This window comes from Medicago truncatula, chromosome 8 (genome assembly GCF_003473485.1).
Source record: "Medicago truncatula cultivar Jemalong A17 chromosome 8, MtrunA17r5.0-ANR, whole genome shotgun sequence".
Classification (NCBI taxonomy): domain Eukaryota; kingdom Viridiplantae; phylum Streptophyta; class Magnoliopsida; order Fabales; family Fabaceae; genus Medicago; species Medicago truncatula.
The window spans coordinates 19,758,153-19,776,903 of record NC_053049.1 but is presented as its reverse complement, the minus strand read 5'-3'; the positions used below and the strand labels follow the sequence as shown (position 1 = coordinate 19,776,903).

Here is an 18,751-nt window from a genome sequence, read left to right as displayed (position 1 = left end):
GCAGACTAGGGTTTTTCTCAAAAATCCATCACACAACATGGTTCAAAGCCTAATTTTGATTCCAGAATTCATCCTAAACATATTCTAAGGTTAAAGGACGGTTTCTACATCAATCTAAACAAGTTTTACCGTTTGATCATCAATTTTTAGGGTTTTAACCTAATTCCAAAACTTTTCTAAATCAATCCTAACTTTGTCAATTAATCATCAGAATTACAACAATCAATGCTATTGAATTACTAGTCTCACCCTTACCTGGTTATGAAGAAAATCGCAGCACTCTACCTTGGTTCCTCTAGACTTGGCTTTTTCTCCCTTTTCCAAAAGTTTTCACGTACAATGAGTTTCTAAAATATTAGGTCTTCTCCTATTTATACCTCTTTCTAATAACTTATCTTATCTCACTTTCTCCCCCAAAACTATCTAAAATATCAAAACAGCCCTCAACTAAATATTTTATATTATTTTCAAATCTTTATTTTATTTAACAATAAAATAAATCTCATATCATAATCAAATCCTTCAATACTCATAACTTAACACGTCATCAATCAAATCATCAAAATTCATCAAAACATATCAAAATCATGCATATATTATATAATTATAATATAATTGCCTAAACTCGATTTAATAAACGATTAAACGAAAGTGGGCGTTACAGTTGTAATCTGTGTGATTATTTCTTAGTGGAAATCTCCTTGGAAGTGCAAGGGGGACCGGACTACTTCCGGTTTGTGGAAGGAACCAGTATAATTGCTTGTGTCTCTCTTTCTTTTCTCTACTCTGTTTTTTACTCCGTTGCGTATCAGATTCTGAACAATACATCAGAGGCAATTTAATTGCATCTGAAGTATTATTACATCAGAAGCACTCTCACAGCTTCTGAAGTGATATCAGAAGAAGTTTTTTTTGAGAAAAAGAAAACACAATTCAACCCCCCCTTCTTGTGTTTTTCTCACCTTCATCACCAACAACAACTCATTTCTCCTCTACAATCATGAATTATGCACACCCAAGCCATGAATTATCAATAGCAACATCACTTAACAACAACTACACCAATTGAACATGAATCTCAGCATAATTCAACCTCATCATATCACAAATTGACATTTAGAGCATAATAATATGACATATATCATTTTCATATACTTTGATCATTCAATTTCACCAACAACAAATCAATTATCACCAATTTCTTTCGTACAAACATAACATCATAATTGGAGCACGAATTTTAACAATTATGAACAATTAATCATTTACTCAATTAAGCATTTATTCATACAATAATTGAAAAATTGCACTAAATGATTATGATGAATTCCAACCCCCTTACCTTAGTTATATCAATTCCCTATCTCAAATCAATCTTACTAAACACCTCAACCGATCATTTTATTTCTATCTCTCACTCCCTATCACATTTGCAAACTATAGCATCACTCTCGTTTTATCTTTATTTTTTTAATTTAATGGTGTATATACTCCAACAGGAGGTGAAAACAAAACATTTTCTATGTTCAAATCCAACTACTACTGTAGACTTTTTTTTTTAGTAGAAAATGTAGCCAATATTTAACAACACTTCATATTTAAAAAAATATATTAAAATGAGAATTTTTTTTGCTCCTGCCATCCTAATCCTTATGGAACGTATTTTCAATTAACAAAAGAGATGATAATATTTTACACTATTTAATTAGTAGACTTACAATTACTAGCCAATTAGAAAAGCAAAACAAAAGCAGCGGTATAATTTGAATTCGTAAAATGAAAAAACCGAATCAGAAGCCATGTAAAAGATAATTTGAAACATGAACAATATCAATAAATTTCAAAATCATGAACGTCCTCACTATAAGAAGAAATTAAATTTTTTTGTTCCGTTTTTATGGAGCCATCCTTTTGAACTTCTGACCTAACATCCCACCTAGTAGACTTTCTTCTCCCTCAGGTGGACGACATCTTCATCCTTTTGATCATTCTAAACATCTGGAAATAGAAAGAAACATAAGATTGACATACCAAGATGTTGCTGATAGCTTAGCACAAAACCATAATATAAACAGTAGAAAGTAACTTTCAGGAAGGCAACACGTTGGAAACATATCTTTACAAAGGGAATTTAAAAATCTATACGACAATCAACTACAAGAGTTGAAAACAAAAAAATGAGTATCTAATACGACAGATAAATACAACACAGTCAAGAATTCAAAGAAAAAAATTATACATGAATACTAATATTCATATGCTTGTCAGAGATATAAACAGAACTGTTGCTGGCAATTTTTTTTTTGAATACTAATATTCATAGGCTTGCCAGAGATATAAAATAGAATTGTTGATTCTACAAGAGCATAATTTTTTTTATTTTGATAAATAATTACAAATACTATTTGAAAGAACGATAAGAAATCACACAAAAAGGAAAATTAAAAAGAAAACATTAGCAAGCCATGTGGATCAAAATTCAACAAAGTTATTTTGTTTCTCAAAATCTGAATACATGAAGTTTAACCGATAGTAGAACATCAAAGATAAACAATTAACACAACCATATCCCACAAACAATGTCAAAACAAAAAAACATCATACCAAAAAGTGTTTCTATTTAATATAATTAGTTAATTATAGACAAAGAAAACACATTGAAAACAAAAATATCATGTTTATGCCAGCACAAAATTAAGTAAGTTTGCATTAATTTTTGGATCACTGGATATAGTTTCAAAAATATTGTTACTCATTTGTGAATAAGGAAGACGCGAGATCTGGAAAATTTAATGTGACTGTATCAATATCAGTGATATAGATTAGGCATTTAAAATTAAAAAAAATCCACACTATTCAAAAAAAGGTGATCATAATTTTCAGCATTTAATTAGTCTGCTTGACATTTACTAGCCAGCCGAAAAAATAAACACGTATTTGCCAATCAGAAAATGCAAACGAAATCAGCAACAAAATGCGAACTCGTAAATGAATTAAACTGAAACAGAAACCTTGTAAATGATCATTTTATGCATGATCAATATCAATAAAGATCAACACCTTGAATGTTAGTACTAAATTTCAATGATTTAACCTTTAACATAAACAAAAAATCTAAAGAAAATTTTTTCGCACTGTTTTTATGGGACTAACAAACTCCAAGATTAGGTTTAGACTTTTGTAGCCAAAAAGACAGAAATGACGGCTGAATAGCTTCTTGAACACTTCAAATGTCCAATTTCACTTGAAATCATGTCCGATCTTGTTATCCTCTCCTCTGTGCTGGGCTTCAAATGTTGTAGGTGCTGGAAGATAAAGTAACCCGTGTGTCCTTACTCTGATTTGGTGCGCAAGGAGCAAGTTATAGAGCAGTCAGGCTCACGGGATTCTAGTTCTGAAACATTGGCTGACATTAGAGCATGTGAGCCTGCTAGTCCGGTTTCCCTCAGAGGCTGTTTCTAAACAAGAGAACAACCCTTTTCCGTTTTCTCTTTCAAATGTTGAACTGATTACAGAACCCAAGTTAGAGTTTGATGCAGAGCAGTCACATTCACAGGCTTCGAAGAAAAACCATTCTGGAGAAGATTTTGGTTCTGGAACACTGGCTGACACAAGAGCAATCATGAGTACGATCTCTAATTGAAACCATTAAATGTATAACACTAAATGAAGAAAAAATATTGATTCCTAAAATATTATAAAAGCAAAAAGTATTTTTGATTCACGTCAGAAAATATTAATTTTTTCAATGTCTACACTAAAAAATGTAGAGTTGTATACTATATACTAGAATCTCAGCCCAAACTCACAACCAGCACCTGTATCAAAGCAACAGAATATAGATATTAGAGTAAAACAAGTAACATGCTAATTTCAAATAGATTAATATTACAAGGATTACTTTCATTTTAACTTGACATCTTTCATGATTTCTTTTCAGTCTCTCTCCAAATCCTTGCCCAGAGATTTTTTTAAATACATAACACCCAGGCTTAGATTTTATTGGCTAACATTAAATTCAGAACAATTTCTTGATAAAATCTAAGGGTGATTATTCTGTCATGTCATTCTTCAATCTTTCTTGATATATAGCATTGCTCATATGGAAAATTTGAATGTCATTTAACGCTAAACATAAATATAATATCTAAAGAAAATTTTTGAGTACCGTTTTTATGAGGCCATAGTTTTGAGAATTCACTTTTTTAATCAAAGTAATCACACTTGATGTTGAGAAAGAACAAAAGAACAATTTCATGAGTACTACACCAATGAAATCTATTTGTAGATGACCACAAGAAATCGAAATCATTATCAAGGAATAGCATCCAATTTCTACAATGAAGCTGCAACAATATTAGCAGAAATTAGAAGAAAATAGATTACCAATAAAAATGAATACAAGCAACAAAAAAAAACTGAGGAAAGTGGAATCAGATCAGATCTAAGGCAACATACCAGGGATCACTCATGGCAGCTTTTTGTCTACATTTGGTGGAATGCAATGAACAACAAAATGTGAAAGTAATAATTTGTGAGAGGGGTGATAGCAGCCGCAGATAATAGTGTGAGAATGAGTAGCAGCAGCAAGTGAAAAGGGTTACATTGAAAACCCTAATTATCTATTATATATAAGAGTCATTGTTGCACAATCTATAGTGTCCAAATGGGCTACCTGTTTGTTATGGATCCAGATTTTGTTGGGTTGGGCCAAAAAGTATTATTTAAACAGGGAACATTATACCATGTACCACTACACTTATACTTTGACCTCTACAAAGGACAAACCATTAAACATCCCCTATACCCCACAAAACATTTTCTATGGCAATTTTTTTTTCATGAATTGAATAAATGACAATCAAATTTATAAATTGGAAATAGAGAATATGTATTCCAAAATAAGGGTGTTAATGAGTCAAGGTTTATATGAAATAAAATTTATATTAAATGAGTTCCAATATGTTAAAATGGGTCTACATGTTTTCAGACGGCATAAAAACTTTGTTTTTTCAGAAAGTATACTCATTTTGCTGGGGAAATAAAATTCACAAGATAATTAGAGTCAATCCCAACCATATGGAAGAAATTTTCCCAACCTGCTTCATTGAATTTAGAGCAAAGAACTACAACAAAAAAAGTTATGACGGACATAGACCCTCTATTGCTCCCTCTACCAAAACAACAAACTTGAATTGGACAGCATGTGAAAATTGCAACGTTGACAGTTAGTTAGAATAAGAGTGACTTGGATAGATAAACTAGACGAACACAAAGGAAAGATGCCAACATGCACAACCTGGAAGAGAAAGATGCAGTAAACCAAATACTTTTAGTGATTAGAAAGAAATGAGCAATAGACGGACATAGGACGAGAAAGGTGCACACATACCAAATATGTGCACATACTAAGACATTCACCAGATGTAACTCTAAAACTCACAACGATGATTTGATTAATGACGTAAACTAACAAGGACCGTAGTGACTATAGTGGTAGCCGACTGTGGCAAATGTTAACTTATGCAGTGGCCGACAACAATAACAGAGACATGCTAAACATTGAAAATATAACTATCAAGTACAGTCCCAAACTTTCGAAAACACGTCAGCAATAAAGTGTTGCCACGGCCAAGGAGGATTATACCACTCTGATTCTAGGTAGAGGTTATATGTTTTAGATAAAAGAAGAAGAAATGGGATTATGGTGTAATATGGCACAATAATCTTTATAGTATCTTGACAATTAACTTCTTTGAAAGAAAAAAAAAAAGTTGATAATTAACTATATAGTAGCTTGATAAAAAGACTAAACACTAATCCATATTTATAAGATACAAGATTTCTAATCAAATCACTAAGAAAACTAAATAACAGGAAACTAAAATTAGGGGATAATAAGATATTCTAAGATTAAAAATTGATCCTATGAAATTTAAACTAAGATACCCCAAGATATTTTCCTTTACTCGAACACAAATAAAGGCCGTAGGTTTCACACAATTTTCATAGTTCCAAACTTAAGACAACAAATAGACTAATGTGCTTGCTTACAAGTTATAATATAGGATACATCGGCCCATTTAAGGTTGGCCTAGTGGTTACTTGGGATCTTGGAGTATGCTCCTCTCAAGGTCTCAAGTTCGATTCCCCTAGTGCAAATTTCGGTGGGCAAGTTCGATACTGCACCGATACGCCGAATAAAACTACACTCAAGCCACATTTTAAGAAAAGAACTCAAATAAAAATATTCATGAGATGCATGCTCTTAATCACTAGATGATCCGGATATAAACAAGCCACACAGGCTAAAAACGAGCCACATAGGCTAAAAAAAGCCACACAGGCTATGCAAATGTCGTGATGATTAAACAAGCCACACAGGGTATGCAAATGTCATGTCATGATAATTATTTCCAGAAATATATTCTAGCCACTTAGGAAAAAACAAATTAGAACCCAGCCACTAAGGCAACCACACAACTGAATCATAAAAAAATTACATCTTTTTATTCTCTCCTGTCATATGCCTTGAGCAACCGCTGTCTAGGTACCATGATTTTTGCTTTACTTTTACTCTAAGACATATCTGCAATATTGACATTTTCAAATTTAGGTACCCATTGTCTTATGGGTCCTTTGAGGTTAGTACTAGAAGTTTTACTCTTCACTTCTTGTACCTTGTGCTGAGAGTTTCATTGCTTATGGTTACTCATTGCCTTAGGTTTAATACCTCTTGGTTATGATTCCCAAGTAGCAACAATTGTTTTCTTCCTCTAAAACTTAGACTTTAAGATACCAGCTTCTGGCCTCAACAGACTCTGAGGAACAGGTTCTGATCTCTTCATAATCTTAATCTTTGAGGTCTTAGAATCAGATTTTATCATTGCCTTTGGCTTAGAGTTCTTTGGCTTTGAAGTAATCTTAGCCTCAGAGCTAGTAGCTTCAGGCTCTGACTGAACAACAGTTTCACTCTTAGCACCTTCAAGTATAGAGAAGGTTTTCAACACTTCCTTGGTGCATTCACAACAGGCTTTGAGACTGATTTCATTTGGTTTCCCTTCTAAAAATCCAATCCCTTTATCATTGTTTCTATTAATGCTATAAATCATAGAAGCAACTTTGCTTCTGTCAATACTAGACATAATATACTCCTCAAGAGAAATTTCTTCTTTACTTAAAGACTTTCCGTTACATTTTTCTTGTAGCCTCTAACAAAGATGCTTGAGTTCATCTTCATAAGTTATACAAATGAAGTCAAACCCTCTAAGTCCTTTTTCATAAGCTTTTAGATTCAATAGAGTTGATTCTTGTTATTTCATCAAAACAACATATCTTTCTTTTAAATCTTTCAACTCATTGGTTCTGTATTCAAAGTGTGTAAGGAGTTTTTTAAGAGACTCAATAAGTTCTTCTTTGGGAATCTTAGAATATACCTCATTTTCATCTTTAGAATCTGAATCTGAATCTGCTTCTGAAGTCACAGTAGCCACTAACCCAACAACCACTTTATCATCTTCTTCAGCCTCTTCCTTTTCAGAGTTTGAATCACTGTCTAAATCTTCCCAGGTTTCCATTAAACTCTTCTTGCTCTGCTTTCTGAATTTCCTTGTGTTGAAGTTTGACTTCTTTGACTTGTCCTTTGATTTCTCCTTCTGAAGATCAGGGCAATCAACAATGAAATGTCCAGGCTTCTTACAGTTGAAGCATCCCTTCTGATCTTCTTTCTTCAAGTTCTTGTAGCCACATTTCTTACTCAGAAACTTCCTGTTTTTCTTTGCAAGATACTCAAGCTTGTTGGAGAGCATAGCCATCGTCTTAGTAGGATCTTCATCAGAATCTCCATCAGGTGATTCTTCTTCAAATTCAACAACTTTAAGAGCTTTTGATGACTTCCCTTTAGATGGTAGAGTAATGTATTTACTCTTCCTAGAAGGTTTATGTTCATTAAGACTTATCTCATGAACTTTGAGAGAGCTGACAAGATCTTCAACACTTAAAGTGTTTAAATCTTTAGCTTCCTCAATAGCAGTCACCTTTGGTCTCCATCTTGCAGGTAAGCTTCTTAGTATCTTGCTCACATGATCAGAGGCTACATAGCTTTTCTTCAGTATTTGAAGTCCATAAACTAGAGTATGAAATCTTGAGTACATTTGCTCAATACTTTCATCATCTTTCATTTTGAACAACTCATACTGATGAACAACCATAAGAGCTTTTGCTTCTCTTACTTTCTTACTACCTTCACAGTTTGCACAGGGAGAAGCAATCATTGACTTAGTAGTAGATTTGTCACTCATCTTCATATACTCTGCTTTTGGTATAGGTATGACATTAAGTTGTTCCTTGTCCAGAAGTTCTTGAAAGTTTCTTCACAGCTACTTCTTGCTCAGAAGGTAGAATTTCCAGAATCTTCTCCATTTGGAGTTGTGTATGTGAAGTACTCTTCTTTCTTGTCAGACACAACTTTGACCTTGAAATCTTCTCCAGGTATATGCTCAAATCTATTGTTTTCCACTTGTCCAGTAAACTTTTTCTCTATGCTTGATGTCCAATTCTTTTCTTGTGGCTTCCCACTCAAGTCTGAATGGACCTGCGGCTAGAATTGAATCGCTAATGCTTGAAACTAGTGACCAGTTTTACGATTCACGCGTAATTTCATCCCAGGGAGCAAACTATCGGTTGAATGATTAAAACTTTGCCACAACACAATGTTCTTCAGAATATCTTTCACAACAAAGTTACCAGTATCCAACAAGGTGGAGGTAAAGCATACAAGATTATTGGTTCACCAATTTTGGATTCTATTTTTAGCATACCAGAGTTGTTTAGTGATAGAACTGCTGAATTGATGTGAACAGGTTGGTCTCTGTTAGCGATCCACACTAACCAATAATCTTTCCCTTGGCCAAATAATTTGAGATAAGCAAGGTTTTCAGATTGCGTAGTTTTGTCAAAACTCATGCAATATCTACCTTGTTTAGAACACAAATTAAATGCGGCACTGGCATTCAGTTTAGCTCCTGGCATCATAGTATCGTATGCTTTGACATATATAGAAATAGTATATATGTGTGTAGACATATATAGAAATATTTTATCTCCTGGCATCATGTGTGTAGACATTCAACACATCTGCTCTATAAGAGAAAACCAAGAAACACATTGGGTTCAAGCCCAATCAACTCAAGCAGGCGAATCACGTACACAATCTTAGTACAATTTAATTTTGTTTTCCAATGGGATGATTCAATGTATTGTAACATAAATGGCTTGATTTATTCTTGAGAGATTGCAATCTCTTTCTTTGTGTTAAATGGACGTTTAAAGAATGAGATGTCTAGAAATTGATGCATTTGTCAATCATGCAACAAGATAAAAGCTTTATTAAGTCTGTCTATAAATCTGTCTAATAAAAAAATCATTTACAAATATGGAAATCATATAAACAAGAGAACAAATTTGAAACAAGAGAAACAAATTTGAGAATTATAAATATGTTTCATTGAAGTATTAAATGGTTTTGTTGAATGCTTTATTAAGTTTCTTGCATTCAGGATGTGTAATATTTTAAATATATTGCATGGAAGTATCGAATGATTTTGTTGAATGCTTCCTGAAAATGTTACAGTATTTAATGGGAAATATTCCAGTATTGGAGGCTACTCTCTTGATGGTTGTCGTGAGTTTTTACCTGCTGGAGCCGAAGGTGCCACCAATTTTTTTAAATGTACTGCTTGTAAATGTCACAAAAACTTCCATTGTATTGTACCTGCAACTAATCTTGTCGTTCCTTCAAAGAATGGGATCCACATTTCATGGGAGGAGCTTGAAGAAAATGTTCATGTTAGAAATGTTGAGCCCATCAATGATGATGGTCGTGATGGTGCTAGACAAGGGACGTCTAACTCGAATAAGTGGTTTAGGACAAAGTTCACCCATGAGCAAAGGAAGAAGATGTTGGATTTTGCAATGACATTAGGTTGGAAGACTAAAAAGAATGATGAGAATGTTGTTGAGGAATTTTGAAACGAGATAGCGGTGAAGCGTCGTGTTTATAAGGTTTGGATGTATAACAATAAGCATACCCATGGAAAAAAGTATATGATGATGATGAGATGTATGTTTATGAGTTGTTGTAACAATTTGTAATTTAACCATTTTTTCTACGTTTAAAATCATTATTTATGTTATGAAAAAACTATGCTTAATTCTATTCCACAAAAAACAAGCATGCTTAATTCTGAAATGTTTTGTTGGAAGAAGGATAGTTTCTTCATAGCATAATTTTTTCTTGCTCTTGCATTTTTTAAATTTGAATTTCATTTTATTATATGTCTATGTTTGCCTTTGGCTCTTTTATTTCTTGTTGCCAGAAATATTAATTGAAACTTGAAAACATTGATCAACTCAAATTTCTCCACATACTAAAATGGCTAGTAAGAATATATAACTTCAGCTCAAAATTTCCGTAGCTAAGAAATATTAAAGCTAAAAGAAGACAGTCAGACAAGCTTTATCACAGTTCTTTCTCAATAAAATGTTTTTACCTACCTGAGGTACAAAATGGAAATTTTTAAAATGAACATCCGGTAATTTTAAGACACAACCAGTTCCGTTATCATACAAGTTTTTGAATCCGAAGCAGCTGAGTAGGCTTTTCCTCGTACTTTTTTGACACCCTCCATTAGTGTTATACCCATAACACAAATCAGCCCTTGCTATGTCACTTCCTTTCCTGTTTATCAATTGTCATCTGGAGTTGTGTATGTTAAATACACTTCATGCTTATCAGACACAATTTTCTACTGAAAATTTTCATTAGATATGTATTGTTTATCAGTTGATATCTATTGTTTTTCATTAGCTTGATTGAACCACTAATGCTTGATCAAAACATTGCCAAAACGAAGTCTTTATCTGAATATCTTGCAACAAAAAACTACCTGTATCCAACAAGGTGGCAGCAATGGTACTATTGTTAAAAGGTGTAGGTGAAGCATACAAGATTATTGGTTTTCCAAATTCAGATTCAATTTTGAGTAAACAAGAGTGGTCTAGTAATAAAACTACAGAATATGGGAAGATTAATCTGCAATTAAGTTTTTGATTATTAACGACTGTAATTGAAAGTGGGAATAGGATGACAATCTGTCATTAAAACAATACTGCATTGCAAATTAATCTTCCCACATTTGAAGCATTGATTCTGTGACTTAAAATATGCGTTGTAGTTCAAAGTGGAAACCTTGTGTTGGTGGACTAGTAATTCTATCTACTGTCTTTGATATTCAAGCATCAACAACAAATTATTTTGAATTATGAGTTTTGTTTATGCTTTTTTGAAGCAATTGTATCAACCTTAGAATTAAAAAGCATATGGATATTATACCATTTGTATCTTACTTCCTCAGATCTCAATTATAAGCAACATTGCACTTTTTAGGTTCATTGTTTAACTGTTGTATTTGGTCTCACATCACGTATTCATTGAATCTAAAAAGTGAATTTTTTGCTTATAACTGAGACTGAAGGAATTATTCCTCTTATGTTGTGAACTTGAAACCTAACTTGTAGAAGTTAAAAAAAAATATAGATTACCGTGGTCAGATCTCATTTCCTTTTGAATAGAGGTCAATATAGTTTCCATCTTTTCTCTATCTGTCAATAAAAATCCATTTCAAATTAATATAATTTTGTTTGGTTGTATGTTAGTTTGTTATGTTCGTTTTGACTAGTTAATTTTTACACATTTTGTTTCTTGTTTATACTTGTCGCAGTTTGGTGGTTAACACAACATTTAATTAAGTGTGCGTCAAAGCCTTTGTCAGTTCACACAATGCTATAGTTGTCTTCTCTGATACCGTTTCTATGTACTTGTGGTATTGGGAAATATAAGGAGATCAAATTTCATAACGACCAACTTCATCTTTTAATGATAGCATGAAAGTATGTAGTGTTAAGGATGCCCTGTGCATTATGGAACCTTTTAAAAGATTAAAATCTATTGATACCAAATGTTGCAATAATTTGTCGAAATGTGGCATCCTCCAAAGGGCACACCTTTTTCTATATTTTTCTAGTATTTGCGAAAAGTTACGAAAATCAAAGGCAACATAATTCAAATTCCATCTGGTGTTGTCGACGCTTTTACTTCAACTGTTATCGAATCTCAACTATAAGTGGTTGAAAATGTAGGTGTTAAATGATCCAAGGGAAAACACACGCCAGAATCAATTCAAATGATCAGCAATTCAAGAAAATTCTGAAGAACTGCACGGTCGATTTTCTCACCAGAATGTCGTCACGACGGAAGAGGATGGTGATGGAAATGAAACACAAGAAAATTCTCGAAGAACTACAAGGTCGATATTCTCTCTCCTATATCATTTTGGAAATTACTTGCATGTATATGATAATCTTAATCAAAATCCTATAATATTACTATATCCTTTAAACATAACAAAACCAGCCATATGTCAAATACAATGAATGTCTTCCCAACGGCTCAATGCTGGAGAAGAAAAACCGAAGAAAACATATCAGTGCTATCACATCATGCATTGGCACACAAACAACATAAAAGTTTATTCAGTAAATTTAATAATTTCATCCCTGCATTTTAATAATGATTGTACATGTGAATCAGAGTTTTCATGTGTGGAATCCACACCAACTTCTTCGCCATACGTTTCTTCATCAAAAACCCTTGTTCTACCATAGTATGCTGGTTTCTTAGGCAAAACATCGACTTTAATTTTGTTAGTTAACATTGCTATAACATTGGATATGGTGGGGCGATCATCTGCATTTTCTTCTACGCATAATAAACCAGCATGAACACATCTTAGCACCTCATCTTCAGAAAATGTATCATTTAGTAATGGATCCACCAACTGAAGAACTACACCTTCTTTCCATAGCTCCCATGCCTACGACATCAATGATTATTTTTCATGTCAAAACTTAAACAACATGCATAAAATTCATAAAGGGAGTAGAGAGCGAAAGGATCATGTACATGTCCAACTAGATTAAGTGGTCTGTCTTCACAGTACATGCTATTGCATTTTTCACCACTAATAATCTCGAGGAGCAGGACTCCAAAGCTGTACACATCGGACTTTGTCGAAAAAACTCCTTCCATTGCATACTCTGGAGACATGTAACCACTGTATGAAAAATTAAACAATCATGATATTAGAAAACAGATTCAGTTTACACAATTCTCAATAAAATTCCGAGCAAAAAAATAACAGGAGAAACTCACTATGTCCCAACTATCCTGTTGGTATTTGCTTCGGTTTCTTGTTTTGTGAACATTCTTGCCACACCAAAATCAGAAATTTTTGGGTTCATATTATCATCTAGGAGAATATTACTAGCCTTCAAATCTCTGTGAATAATTTTGTGTCTTGAGTATTTGTGAAGATATAATAACCCTTGAGCAATTCCATCCATTATGTTAAAGCGTTTATTCCAGTTTAGCAACTTTCTTCTAGTGGAGTCTTCTCAAGAAAAAAAGAAAGAAAATGTCGTTAGAAAAAGTATTATAATGAATATTAAACAACCATTATTTATGATAGATATTCAACGTAGTTAAAATCATTATAATTATCATTTCACCCTCTACATAATGAAACTTATATTACTCTTCTTAATTTTTATTCTCCGTTTATGAAACCATTTGTATCCTCAGCTAGCTGAAACATATGAGTGGAGATTGTAACTAAAAGAGAATGTAACTATTAATATATCTCACCAAATAAAAAGAAGTCCAAGCTTTTGTTAGGCATATACTCATAGATCAATATACGCTCTTGTTCATGAATGCAATGACCGATTAGTTGAACAAGATTGGTATGCTGAAGCTTACAAATGAGAGTTAATTCATTTCTAAACTCGGTCATTCCTTGTCCAGAAGTTTTTGAAAGTTTCTTCACAGCTACTTCTTGCCCTGAAGGTAGAATTCCCTGAATTGAATATAAAAACTTCATTAATAAAATGGATAAATGCATAATCTAAACTATTTCAGAAGCCACCATCTCAGCAAAACTAAAAAAGGGTCACCTTGAAAACAGGTCCAAAGCCACCTTGTCCTAACTTGTTTTCAGAAGAAAAGCCACTGGTAGCAACAATTATTGATGAATAGCTAAACACTTTTAAGTCATCGCCGTTGCTCAAATCTCCTTCTAGATCGTCGCCATTACAATATCGTCTAGAAGCTTCAAGATCTTGAATCTCAATCTGCATTCTTATTCTTTCCTCCTCTGATTATATAAAGGTGAAAAATTAAATATTAAGGAATGGTTATAATTAAGTACTAAATATAATATTGGATAAAACTTAAATACCTCGAAGCACTTGTTTTCGTTTCATTAAAGCTCTGAGCAGAATGGAAAGACCAATAATTAGCAGAAGAGTCCCCATTCCAGCGCAAATCCATATCCACTTGTCAAATACTATAACAAGGAACTGATTTGAGTTATATATTTCAACGAATTACTTGTTTTTCTCTTCTTATACAAATATGAAAAATGTTCTTGTGGTCAAATACAATAATTGAAGCTAATTTAAAAAAATTTCACTTGCTCTTGTGCTAGGCTAGCTTCCAGTCAGTCATGGGAATAATAATAATTCCAACATAGTTGTTAGAGTTATACATACCTTTGTGATCGGCGTTCTTAATCAAAATGTAAAAGTAGTCATCACCACTGCTTGCAACGTTAAGACCTTCAGTTGATTCCAAGAAGACACAGCCAGTTCCATTCTCATACAAGTATTTGAATCCAAAACAGCTGCAGTTACTCCAACACATTTCTTGGCAATCACTTATGCCATAACTAGCATTTTCTATATTGTTTACGATATTGTCATTACCGTAAACTGGCTTGTTGTCAAACTTATCACCAGGATTCCTACAAGTAGGTATCCCTGCTTCACCCCATTTTTGGCACCCTCCGTTAGTGTTATACCCATAACACATATCTGCCCTTGCTATGTCACCAGACTCACCTCCTTCTCTGTTTATCAGTTGCCCAGTCTGTAATAGAGTCCATTTGGTAAGACCGTTTTTATTTAGAGTTGTGTATGTGAAGTACTCATCAGACACAACTTTGATCACGAAATCTTTTCCAGTTATATGCATAAATCTATTGTTTTTCATCAGTTTTCCACTTGTCCAATAAACTTTTTCTCTACGCTTGATAACCAATTCTTTTCTTGTGGCTTCCCACTCAAGCCTGAATGGACCAGGAGACAGAATTGTATCACTAATACTTGAAACCAGTGACCAGTTTTCACCAGTTTTATGATTCACACCTAATTTCATCCCAGGGAGTAAACTATCGGTTGGATGATCAAAACTTTGCCACAAAACAAGGTTCTTCTGAATATCTTTCAACACAAAGTTACCTGTATCCAACAACGTGGCAACGATATAACTACTATTGTTAAAAGGTGGTGGTGAAGCATACAGGATTATTGGTTTGCCAATTTTGGATTCTATTTTTAGCACACCAGAGTAGTTTAGTGATAGAGTTGCTGAATTAATGTCAACAGGTTGGTTTCTGTTAGAAATCCACACTAACCAATCATCTTTCCCTTTGCCAAATATGCTGAGATAAGTGAGGTTTTCAGGATCCGGTTTTTGGTTAAAATGCATGCAATATCTACCTTGTTTAGAACACAACTTAGATGTGGCACTGGCATTCAGTATATCTCCTAGCTTCATACTATCAGTATTTTCTGCTTTGACATAGGTAGAAATAGTAATACACCATAAGGACAAGTATGTGAAGAAAAGCAAAACTTGAGGTTTCCCTTTTTCAGTGTAAACCATGTTTAATTCACAGAATTAATGCTTCAATCTGTGAAGATTAATCTGTAATTATGTTTTGAATTAGTAAAGATATATCACATGTATGTGGGAATGCAATGACCAATCTGTCATTAAAGGAGCTTTGGCATTTATTTTTCTAATCAAAAGAAGACCGCACTACTTTATGCCATAATAATATTTATGTCTCATACTTTATATAGTTTATTCAAGTTATTATCCATGTGCAAAACAACTCATTGACCCTCTAATGACTCGTTATTTTATTCTACAACAAAGTGATTATATGAACAAAGAAATATTTTTTCTCTTTTCTAAACAAAGAAATAGTATAAATCCATTAGTCAATTAATCTATAAAAGATTATGGGAACTCAAACAACGAAAAATAAGTCAAAGATCCCGTAATATCAATCAATTCAATCCCTTAATATGTACTTAGTCAATCTAATGCGGCAAAAAATTAATATATATTTTAATGGACCAATTGTCGTAAGGGTCATGGAATGTTCCTATGACCGATATGATTGGATGTTTAAGGGACAATAGGAAGATTAGTGTTTGTTGGGTTAGGAGTTGAAATTTGGTCTTGGTTACACCCATAGCGTAACATTTTTGTCACAAATAATGATTTGATGTTTTTCTCATTGTTATTATAAAAGTTACAAAGCTATACAAGTAATTACAGTAAATAATTACAATCAACTTGTTATTCACTTCCCCCCCCCCCCTCAAATTGTTGTGGCTGGTCAATAATCATCAATTCGCCAACAAGAAATTGATGACATGGACTTGGAACAACCTTGGTAAGAATATCTCCAATTTGCAACTGAATTTGACACGAGGAAGAGATATTAGTCGTTCATCATAGGCGTCACATATTGAATGACAATCAACTTTGTTATGCTTGGTGTGTTCATAAAAAATGGGATTTGCAACAATTTGGATAGCACTTGTATTGTCATCATAAAGTGAGGAAGACTCTGTTTGAAGATTTTATTCACGTAACTTGTGGTTCAAGAGGCGTGAGGAAGCCTCCCATGTCAGTTTCGCTATGTCAAATTTTTCAAGATAATGTGCTAAACATTTTAGGAAAGAATATATTTTCTCCTAGAAGATTGTGGAGACTAAATATACCTTTTTGGTGTACTGATTTGTTTGGTTAGATTAAAGAAAATCCCATGCTTACTCTGGTTATATAAAGGAAGACTCATACCTTGTGAAGATTGATCGAAGCCGTCATATATTGAGAAAAAGACTTAGGGTTTTGTGTCTTGTCTTTGTTATTTGTATAACTCTCTTTGTATCACCTTTATGCATTGAGCTAGTTTGTTTAGTTGAGTTGTATTTTGTTATTTGTTAACCTCTCTATTGTATCTTGCAAGAGTTAGTTTTGTTAATTGGAGTGGTTCCTATTTTGATTGTTATCGTGATTAAGACAATCACAGGGGCAGTGATTGAGTGAATAAAGTGAGATGAGATCTCATATCTAGGGGGAGTCTTAGGTAGAACAGGGGTTGTGATTAAGACAATTCACTGGTAGTGATTAGGTATCAAGGCAGTGAACAGGGGCTGTTTGCATAAGACTACGAATAAGAGTGAATTTCCTTTCTTGGCATGGATGCCTCCATATGTAAGTGATTTTGCATCGAACTAGGTTACTAAATCTTCTATGTTATTTCCTTCTTGGAATTTACTTTAGTTGTTGTTTATTGTGTTATATTGTCGTACATGTTCTCCAGGAGATCAGTATTGTCGAACATGTTGTCCAGGACATCAGGTAGGACATCTGTCCAGTGAGTGCCAAAATTTCAAATATAAAGGGTGTGAATGTTCTCTAAGTCTTCTTGAACGTGATTGAAGGTTCCGTACATTATAGGACAAGTTCTATCCCTTTTACTTATCGGGGCTTCCTGTTGGAGCTAACCCGAGGAGAGAGAATGTATGGGAGTCTCTTATAGTAGATTGTCAATAGACTTGGGTCGTAGCGCAGCAAAATTGTAGATATGGTGTTGATCAATTCATATATATGGTTTGGATAGAGAGTGGTGTTGATGAATTTGATTTTGAACTCGACCCCCATTTTCTTTTTTACTTTTATGACATTACTCATTAAGGTTTTTTTGGGATGATGTGTAGGATGGGTCTATTTCGTTGAGGGCGAGATTCCCGAGGGTTTTCCATATTTCAACTAAACAATCCAGATCAGTGGGATCTCTAGGCTTATGGTAAGGTGATAGGTGGTTGGGATTTTAGTTGGAGAAGGAGGATCTTTGTTTCAGAGGAAAACTATGTATAAATTGTGAATAGTTTTCTTACAATGAAATCTAACCCTAATTCGCTTTACAGTTTAAAATCATTAACTTCATGTAAATTATTTTTACTTCGAGAATTTATTTTTACATTAACATTGGTGTTATACCAACTAAGTTTTTGTGGACCATAGTTCTGTATCATAATCGATATAACACCAACCTTCAGAGACATGCGGTGAATCAATTTTGAACATTGTTATTGTACGATATAATACTTTCCGGTGCTAATTTGATTGGGCTAAATAACCTTCTTTAAGAAAAAATTGTTATTCCTTAAAAAAATAAAAAAATAAACAATGCTATTGAAGAATAAAGACCCATAGAATAGTTGGCAATCACCCAACTTCATTCTAAGATCTGTGATCACAATCACAAAACAACAACATTAAAAGATACTTAAGAAATTTAATACCCTTTTGACTAGGTTGCACACAATTTTCATCGTTGATAAATTGCATATTGCGAAAAAATAAGGCTCGTTTAAACGAAAAAGATATTTAAACACCTCAACTTTTCATTTTTTTTTTTTATAAGGCAAGGGCATATTGACATAGAAAAGGGATCGAAGACACTCCAATGAAGTTAAGAAGTTTTATAGA

At 33.3% G+C, this 18,751-nt stretch overlaps 3 protein-coding genes across 3 annotated transcripts; 1 reads left to right on the top strand and 2 right to left on the bottom strand.

The window, feature by feature from the left end:
- Positions 1 to 6,776: 6,776 nt before the first annotated feature.
- Positions 6,777 to 8,300, bottom strand: LOC112417337 (uncharacterized). The gene is made up of 4 exons (XM_024772911.1): positions 8,208 to 8,300; positions 8,037 to 8,105; positions 7,437 to 7,655; positions 6,777 to 7,211 (listed from the first exon to the last, which is right to left on the bottom strand). The coding sequence occupies exons 1-4, from the start codon at positions 8,298 to 8,300 to the stop codon at positions 6,777 to 6,779; spliced, it is 816 nt and encodes a 271-aa protein (XP_024628679.1).
- A 1,309-nt stretch (positions 8,301 to 9,609) lies between these two features.
- Positions 9,610 to 10,029, top strand: LOC25502335 (zinc-finger homeodomain protein 1). Its single transcript, XM_013589674.1, has one exon. It carries the CDS (start codon positions 9,610 to 9,612, stop codon positions 10,027 to 10,029), a length of 420 nt encoding a protein of 139 aa, XP_013445128.1.
- Positions 10,030 to 12,416: 2,387 nt separating this feature from the next.
- On the bottom strand, positions 12,417 to 15,890 carry LOC25502336 (G-type lectin S-receptor-like serine/threonine-protein kinase At1g67520). The gene is made up of 7 exons (XM_039828627.1): positions 14,668 to 15,890; positions 14,355 to 14,462; positions 14,071 to 14,270; positions 13,763 to 13,973; positions 13,271 to 13,508; positions 13,022 to 13,172; positions 12,417 to 12,932 (listed from the first exon to the last, which is right to left on the bottom strand). The coding sequence occupies exons 1-7, from the start codon at positions 15,839 to 15,841 to the stop codon at positions 12,588 to 12,590; spliced, it is 2,427 nt and encodes an 808-aa protein (XP_039684561.1). The 5' UTR covers positions 15,842 to 15,890; the 3' UTR covers positions 12,417 to 12,587.
- Between the last annotated feature and the right edge of the window lie 2,861 nt (positions 15,891 to 18,751).